The sequence below is a fragment of the Mycetomoellerius zeteki genome, unplaced genomic scaffold (assembly GCF_001594055.1).
Source record: "Mycetomoellerius zeteki isolate Tzet28-1 unplaced genomic scaffold, Tzet1.0 scaffold206, whole genome shotgun sequence".
Classification (NCBI taxonomy): domain Eukaryota; kingdom Metazoa; phylum Arthropoda; class Insecta; order Hymenoptera; family Formicidae; genus Mycetomoellerius; species Mycetomoellerius zeteki.
The window spans coordinates 48,215-57,475 of record NW_017257021.1 but is presented as its reverse complement, the minus strand read 5'-3'; the positions used below and the strand labels follow the sequence as shown (position 1 = coordinate 57,475).

Below are 9,261 nucleotides of genomic sequence, written 5' to 3'. Positions count from 1 at the left end.
CGAAAATCCTTTTCCAGGATTAAAGTATACACATTAATACGTGTTTGTGAGGTGGAGTTTATGCCGAGAACGATAAAAAATTTTTCTTAAGATTTTTTAATTTCGAAATTTTTTGTCGTTTTCGGCATGACTTTCATCTCACTAATACATATTAATGCGTATACTTTAATCCTAGAAAAGGATTTTCGAATCTGTAAAAGAGGAAAAAAGTATTTGTTATACAAAAATTACGATTTAATCGGTAATAGACGGCTTTAGGATCCCCTTAATCTTGACAAATGTTATCCAAGACATGATCCTGAACAACATTCAAGAGATTTTAGCCGTCGATCGACAACTTGCGTAATGCTAATGCCGTCCATAACGGTCAGAACGTTAAGATGTTGAACTATTGTAAATTCATTTTAAATGAATTAATTTCAGAAATTAATTCATTTAAAATGAATTTACAATAGTTCAACATCTTAACGTTCTGACCGTTATGGCGCTTCTTAATCTACAAGATAATATAATGAAAAATAGAGGATTCCATTTTAAAAAATCGACGTGACCTTGACCTGGCCTTGGCGACGCCACCCAAGGTCAAATCAATAGTACCTTCTTATGTCCCCCTCCGAATCATACAACTTTTGTTTGAAACATTTTTTCGTATCTACTATAGTTTTCGAGAAATTTTAATGCATTATTGAAAATGGGACACCCTGTATATACATTGCAACATGATATTAAATTACCATGTATACATAATTAACCCTCTAGGGAATTGTCTTGTCACATTTAAAAAATTATTTTTTACTGCTTTTGCTCAAAAATGGAAAATGAAGAACTTATTGATATTTACATAATCGATACGTATCCTTCTGATGAGTAGGAATACTGTATTTCAGTGTTTAATGCTATATACATTTCTACCTTCAGTTGTTAAATATAATTAATTTGCACAGATCCCGAATTTAATTTTAAAATGAACATTGAAAATTTGCAACATTCATTTGTACAAAGTCAATTAACATACCCTAAATGCTTCCTCGAAGTAATTATTTTCTTCCAAAAACAATCCATAATTGATGATAATTTGAGGAGTTGCGATTTTCAAATCGATTATTTTGTCATATACTGCTTTACAAGTCTATAACAATCACAAAATTAAAAATATTTATTTTATAATACACATTTAGTCCCTAGAAAAGAGATACATTAAAACGTTAAGTGGAAAGCGTCCCTTATATCCTTCCACCATGACTTTACCCTAAGAATCCCGTGATTCGTCAGCTTCACGATATTTTAAAAGTGCATTCCGTTTTGCGTTTACAACAGTGCTTATAAACATTATTTGTCCTTGTATAACAGTTGATAAACAAAGATGAACTGATGCTCACAGCGTGTGAGCGTGAAAACGGAACGCATCCTAAGATTTTAAACCCTTCTTGTGTGCACATACACGCGCGCACGCATACGCACACACGCACGCACACATTCAATGAGATTCAATTCAGATCAGACAAACTCCATGTAGCTCATATTGGAAAGAATTACACAATCATAATTTAAACTAATAACCAGCGGTATCTTAAATTTGGAATAATTTAGCAAAAAACGATCACATTAAGTTCTTTAAAGCAGCATTTTAAACACTCTACTTTTATGTGCATTTTGTTCCATTGGGCTGCGACACTTGATTCACGCCACGCATTATTGCAAATTCGGACCTTTAATTATCAATTTTGCATCTTCTCACTTTCTCATCTACCATTTTGAAAAAAATAACCGAACATAATTGCCATTCAAATATTCTTAAAGTTGATATTTGAAGCTTTATTTTACATTTTTGAATATATTTTTACCTTTATTATATACCACGATATGATCATTTAAAATTTGATGAATTTTTTCTAAATTTTTAGTGTACATACAACTTTTAGGACTGAATGTAAACAAAAAAGTGATATATAAATTAAATAATGTAAATGAATAACATACCTTAAATGTACCGAAACTTTCTTCCAAATCTGCATACATAGACCATACTTTTAAAGATTTGTATAATCTCATTTGTACTGTTTCCGTTTCATCATGATATGCTACTTTTCTAGCTGGCATTGTAGTGGCGCGATGCATGAGTTTTAAAGCTTCTTTGCAGTTCCTGTACAACAACAATACATATATAGGATGTCAGAATAATTGCTATGCAACATTTTGTAGGTAAAGCTGATTAAACTAAAAACAGAAAAATCCTTTACCGTTTTGCAAAATTTTCAATTATGAAAAATAAATTAAAAGATCCGCGAATTAGTATGTATCTATGTTATTCGGTGAGAAGAGAGCCTAGTGTCACCCGACGATATATGCAACGAGATATTGAAAAGAGAAGCGCAAACAAAAAAACAACAAATAATACGTAACCTACATTGAGCTATTTTTATTACTAAATCGCATGAATGCACGTTCATTTACAGATGGTTTTTATAAGATATCTTGTACATACACGCACATCGAGGACATTCTTTTTTTAAATCCGATAAGAAAAATTTAAACTTGAGTTTAAATAAAATATTTAAACTAAAATATATTTCTTATATAAATATATTAAATATTACATAAATATATTAAAAAATAACTTTTCAGAGCATTTGATTATTTGTATTACATATAAAAAAACAAATGTGATGATAAGAAATACAGAAGAATAAAGCAATCTTACCCATGTCTAATTTCCATTTCCGCCCATTCACACCATACTGAAGCAAGATCGTCTACTTTAGTATATGGTACATGAGTTGCTTTTTCAAATACTACTCTAGCATCTTCTATTTGTCCATTTTCCTCATAAAATTTGCCAAACGCAACCCACAATGTGTACAGTTTACCAACTGCTAACTGTGGTTGCACTGTCTGAACTGCTTCTGTATATGTATTAATTATCTACAGAAAAACAAATTGATTAGCAATAGAATTCATTTTACAACAGATATTCATTCATTCATGAAATTTCTATATCCTTTTACCTCATGTGGTTGCCCTTCGTAAAGTTTTACTCTTTTATGCCATTCTGCTACATTGTGTGGATTTTGTCGTAACAACACAGAATTGAGTAACAATAGTCTCCTTTCCATGAGATGTTCTAATCGCGCCAATCTCAATTCTAACTTTATGTCATCTAATGCAAGAGATCTAATTAGAATAATTAAAACAATAACATAATAATTTTACTTTAAACTAAGAAGCGCCACTAACAGTGTGAACGTTAAGATGTTGAACTATTCTAAATTCATTTTAAATGAATTAATTTCAGAAATTATAATTGCGTGCCGATATGGTTGTCGGACTTTCAACGCAATCAAATCTGAAATATTAATAATCCCCCCAAAATTTCCCAACTTAAAAATTGTAATAAACTTATTGCGAAAAATAATGCCTCGGCCGGGAGTCGAACCCGGATCTCTTGCATTCCGTGCGAGCGTCCTAAGCCTTTAGACTACCGAGACAGGTGGTGCCTCGGCCGGGATAATAATATTTGTTAGTTTAAGTTAATACATATTACCTTCTTCAGTAGGACTGCTTGCTGCTTCTTCTATGAGTTTCTTAAGACTAAGTTCTTCAAATTGTGCATAAGCATCGAAAACTTGTGTAAAATCTCTGACAGTGGTAACTGTTTGTATAGCTTCTTCATAAATATCCCTTGCCTAAATAAGATCATTTATATATACATTTACATATAATAGGACATAACAGAACAACTATATCAGCTAATTTTTCGAAAAATGTGCATTTTCTTAAAAAATATTCCCAAAGATATAAACAAAAGTTACAAGGTCTTAGGGGGATCCTATAGACGATTAATCGTAGTGTAAGTAGGACTTACACACAGATGATTTACATGTCATTGACACATCATTACATACTACTACGTCAATATCCAATGCATACACATAAATTTTCATATAACGGTAACGTTTTAATTAGACGTCTAAGTCCAATTCTAAGAATGCCACGTTGTTTTTTCGCGCAAATTATCCAATAACAAATTTTTCATGCATAAATGTACATCATATATGGAACATTCCATAGTGAAGTAGTGAAATACCCATTTTCAAAAACGTTCCAAATTTTGACGAAACTTACTGAGATTGATGGATTTGAGGATACAATCTGTTGTGCAAAATCTTAGACTTTTAGTCCAGCTAATTGAATAGCTGCAAAAGGAATAAATTTGACGATTTGTTGTTGTTCATATACATTTTCCCATTTTTTCGGATGGAAAGTGGAATTAATAAAATTAAGTTAGTGCTGTTTCCTACACAGAAAAAAGTCTGCTTTTCCATTTGGTGATGCCCTATTTTGAGTAACTCTTCATTATCATTCCCGTTCAAACGTTTGGAATTTTTAAACTCACATCATAATCAGGGGCCAGTACCAACTTTGTTCTTCATAGCTCTAAATATAGTACTATATGTCGACTTTAATCTTACGAAATCATATTCTGGGAAGCCCAAGCCGTTTTTCAGATATAGGCTGTGTTCGGCTTGGACGCTCACGCGCTTTACGCGCTTATAATCATAATCATCACTTAAGAACATTAATAAAACATAAAAACGAAAAGCGAATGCGAGTCAAACGAGGTAAACGATATAAAAATAGACGAAAAATATAATTATAACAACGTTTATTTGGTATATTTTATTTTCTATTCTTCATATCATAAATTTATTTTTTAGGAAACAAAAAACTTCCTTCTGCATTAGAATATATTCTCACATTCGCTCTTCATTTTTATGTTTTATCACATTTTATGTTCTCAAATCGTTAATTGTTTATTAAATACAAAACGTTTTAAAAGCAAAAGAAAAAACAAAGATAGTGCAAACGCTAGACTCCATAGTGTATTACGCATGTAGTACGGATCAATACTATAAATCAAAAACATATGTATGTTTCGTTCTGTATAACTGCCTTTCTAAAATTATATCTCAAAGATTGGACCTTCCAGTATGCAGTTTTGTACGATTAAAATCGACATGTAGTACTATAATTAGAGCTATTAAGAACAAAAATCGGTATTGATCTCTGACTACGGTGTGATTTTAAAGACTTCAAACGTTTGAACAGGAATGATAATAAAGAGTTACTCAAAATAGGGCATCACCACATAAAGAAGCAGACTTTGGGTGCGGTCCACTTGGCGCTACAAATGCTTCGAAGCTTTTAATTGACTAATCGGAAAAAAGAATTTTACTAACTGACCACAAAATGCTTCGTAGCATTTGTACCAGTCTTTTTTCTGTAGTAAATGGCACTAACTTCATTTTATTAATAATTCCACTTCATTTTATTATTAATTCCACTTTCCATTCAAAAAAAATCGAGAAAGATATACGAGTAACGACAAATTGTAAAACTTATACCTTTTGCAGCTACTCAATTTGCTGGACTAAAAGTCTAAGACTTTGCACAATAGATTGTATCCTCAAATCCATCAATTTCAGTAAGTTTCGTCAAAATTCAGAATATTTTTGAAACTGGATTCACTTTCACGTGGAATACCCCATATAAATATGTATGAACATACATAAACATACATAAATATTCATAAAAATATGTAATTATGTATATGAAATATGTCCATACATATTCATGCATCCTTATTCTTTTTTTTGTAAAATTACTTTTTAGTGTACTCATACATATTTGTATATATTCATGTATGAAAAATTTTTTACCGGATACTAATCTGTGGATTACTATTTTGTAAGTACAGATTGCACAGCTTTCAAATGAAACAAATTTTGTCACAATTTGACGACTTTAGAACATCATATTGGACTAAGAAATGATAAAGAAGATAAGATCTCTATTTCGAAATTTTTTGTCGTTCTCGACATAAACTCCACTTCACAGACACGTATTAATGCATATACTTTAATTCTGGAAAAGGATTTTTGAATCTGTAAAAAGAGGATAAAAGTAATTGTTATACAAAAATTATCTGTTTGATTTCGTCTGTAATATAGACGGCTTTAGAATTCCTTAAGGGAATATTAATGCGTATACTTTATAATCCTGGAAAATATTTTTTTTCTCTTTCATAGATTCTCTCGAAAATCCTTTTCCAGGATTAAAGTATACGCATTAATACGTATTTGTGAGGTGAAATTTATACCGAGAACGACCAAAACTTTCGAAATGTTTTATATATATTTTTTGATATATTTTTTACCATTACTTAGTGTAACATGGCGTCTCAAGCTGTCAAGTCGTAACAACATTTGCTTGGTATGAAAGTTTTGCAACCTGTACTTACGAAATAGTAATCCACAAACACATAGTTTGCACGAACAAATAACGTCGAGTTCTTAGAATTAGACTTAGACACTTTATCGCGACGAATTTGTTATACAAAAATTGATACAAATGTGCGACTGAATGTATCATAGGTTGCGTGAGATATTGGTGTGGTAGTATATAAAGAATAGTATATACTCGATAGTAAATATCGATGCGCTGAAAAAATAGCGACATATAGGCTGCGGTCCACTTGACGCTACAAACGCTTCGAAGCATTCTTTGATTAGTCAATTCGTAAAAATTCTGATTGATCGCTCAAACGCTTCGAAGCGTTTGTAGCGTCAAGTGGACCGCAGCCCTAGTGACTTTGTCGGAATTTGGGCTTTGCTTTAGGATCCCCTTAAATAGCGCATAGATAACAATATTGAGGTGACCTATGATAGAATTAGAAAAGTGACTTATTGCGTATAATGGCGGAGGTCCCATCACGTAATCTCGACCAATCAAAAATTTAGCTCATTTGCAGGAAACGAGTCATGTGAATTTCTGCAAATGAGCTCAAAACTTGATTGGCTGACAAATCTCCACTACTTTCAACCCACTACGCATCCGCCGAAATGAATCACCTGTCTAATTCCACCATGGTATGACCTTGGATAACATTGTTAAGGTAACGTAAAAATCATTTCAGCGTTGACATTATGCGTTAAGGTCATGACGCAACAACAATGCCTGCGTTCTGCAGAAGTTTTGTAACCATTTTATGATTATCTTCTGAGATAAGACCATTCATCTAGATATAAAAGTATAATCCAATCAGCGCAAAGAAAACTTTTAACAGTTGCAAAATAAACGTTTTGCTGAACGCAGCGATTTAAGGGATACTGGAGTAACAAAATTATCGACATTACAGTTGTATAAAAATCTCCGAATTGACTGAACGAAATCAAAAATCCTTTTACAAAATTAAAGTAGACGCAAAATTAAGAGATGTGATACAGTGTGTGGACTTAATAATAAAATAAAAAAAAAAGATAAAAACTTACTTAACTTTTTTCAATTTTAGTATAAAGTTTACTGCACTACCTTCTAAAATTTTGCATCTACTTTAATTCTGTAAAAGAATTTTTGATTCCGTTCAGTAAATTCGAAGATTTTTATACGACTGTAACGTCGATAATTTGATCACTTCAGCATCCTCTTAATCGGACATTTGATCATTACTAATGGTTGGCTAATGGTAACTTTCAAACATTATAACTTGGAAAGTACTTAATGAAGAATAATTTTATTATAGTACTTTGAAAAGCTCTCGAGATCAGCTACAAAAACATGCAATCATAGGAATTTCCATTGAAAAATTTTGAAATTATTTTTACATTACACACACGCACGCACACACACACACACATACATACCCTTTCAAAGAGACCACTTCGTACGTAATAATCTGCTAATGAATTCCATAAAGGTCCCAATTGATCTGTATAACGTCTTAACCCACCTCTAATAATAGCATCTACATTCAAAGATTTTATCTTGGAAGGATTTTTTGATATTAAATCGCATAATTCATTCCATAGCTGATGATTAGACTTTCCGTGCTTTGATACAAAATCGTCTTGGTTGACGATCTGTACAAGTTTCACAGCAGCCTCATCGAGTCTTTCAATAGATATTAAATATTCAATATATTCTTCTGTATCTTCTGGTGCTAGCTATGTACATGAAATATGTATGGTAAAAAATAAAATATGCATAAGCCAGAAACAAATTCTCTTACCTTAGACCAAGATCTATTTTTATATCAATCAAGAATATAATGAAAAATATAAAAAATAGTATGTACAAATATTATACGTATGTTATTATTATATACCTTTAAGTATCTTCTAAAGACTCTAACAGCAGTCTCATATACATTATGTTTCTTTAAGAAATGAATATATAATGGCCATATACGATGATGCTGCGTAATAGGAAGCGCTCTAAGAGATCGATCAAACACTTGACGCGTTCGTGTTATATAACATTCTTCAGTCATTAGGGTACAATAATCCATCCATATACGTGGCATTTTATGCATAAATACTAAAGCTCGTTCAAATGCATTATTAACATCTTCGTATAATGGATCTATTATACATCGACCTTTTAGTTGACTCACACGTTGTCGAAGATAATTATACCATAGCTTGTAACTGCATTAATAAATACATAATATTTTATATCTGATATAATGTATATAAGTGGTTGTGTAAAAATATATTAAAAAATTATTTTACTACCTGCCCGGAAGTTCTTTTAATGCTCGTTCATATACCACATTTAAATTCTTACTGTTTGTACTTTTAAGATGATCAATATACCGTTGCCAATGTTTCACTGAAAATGGATTTCGTAAAATTTCTTCTTCGTATGGTAAATCCTCCTCATTCTGCTTAAAATTATAATTATAATATTACATAATATCAGCATCTCATCAGTCATAAATATATATTACATATTAAATATGTATGTACATATGAGGGTGGCTCTTATTTACTCTTGATGAAAACTTTTTTTGAATTTTTTGTGGCAGCCCCCAAAACGGGTTCAATTTAAGAAAAAAAAATCTGTGTAAAACTGCAGTCTGATCGGATAAGAGGAAAATGTGCTCCCGGGCCTCTAAACTTTATGATAAAGCAAAAAAAATCAATATTTTCGTGAATATCTTTTAAGTTACTGAATATATAAAAAAAAGTTTCAAACAAAAGTTGTAAATATGAATAAGGAGCCTTAGCGACCTTAGCGACCTAAGGTTAAATCAATGGTATCTTCTTAAGTCGCCCTCCGAATCATAACTTTTGTTTGAAACATTTTTTCGTATCTACGTAGTTTTCGAGAAATCTTAATGCATTATTTAAAATGGAACACCCTGCATATATAATATATGTAGGTATATATATATATATACCTACACATATATATATATATATA

The 9,261-nt window shown here is 31.3% G+C and overlaps 1 protein-coding gene across 2 annotated transcripts in view; it reads right to left on the bottom strand.

The window, feature by feature from the left end:
• LOC108722526 (Pre-mRNA-splicing factor SYF1 fand) overlaps positions 1 to 9,261 on the bottom strand; it is a 27,325-nt gene that overhangs the window by 6,393 nt on the left and 11,671 nt on the right. Inside the window, exons 8-15 of one of the 2 annotated variants that reach the window (XM_018447687.1) lie at positions 8,571 to 8,722; positions 8,162 to 8,483; positions 7,701 to 8,000; positions 3,542 to 3,683; positions 3,006 to 3,157; positions 2,702 to 2,922; positions 1,981 to 2,143; positions 1,016 to 1,129 (exon numbers count right to left, since the gene is read on the bottom strand). In XM_018447687.1, coding sequence (XP_018303189.1) covers positions 1,016 to 1,129; positions 1,981 to 2,143; positions 2,702 to 2,922; positions 3,006 to 3,157; positions 3,542 to 3,683; positions 7,701 to 8,000; positions 8,162 to 8,483; positions 8,571 to 8,722 — 1,566 coding nt within the window. The remainder of the gene's footprint in view (positions 1 to 1,015; positions 1,130 to 1,980; positions 2,144 to 2,701; positions 2,923 to 3,005; positions 3,158 to 3,541; positions 3,684 to 7,700; positions 8,001 to 8,161; positions 8,484 to 8,570; positions 8,723 to 9,261) is intronic. The other variant, XM_018447686.1, reaches the window with a different exon arrangement.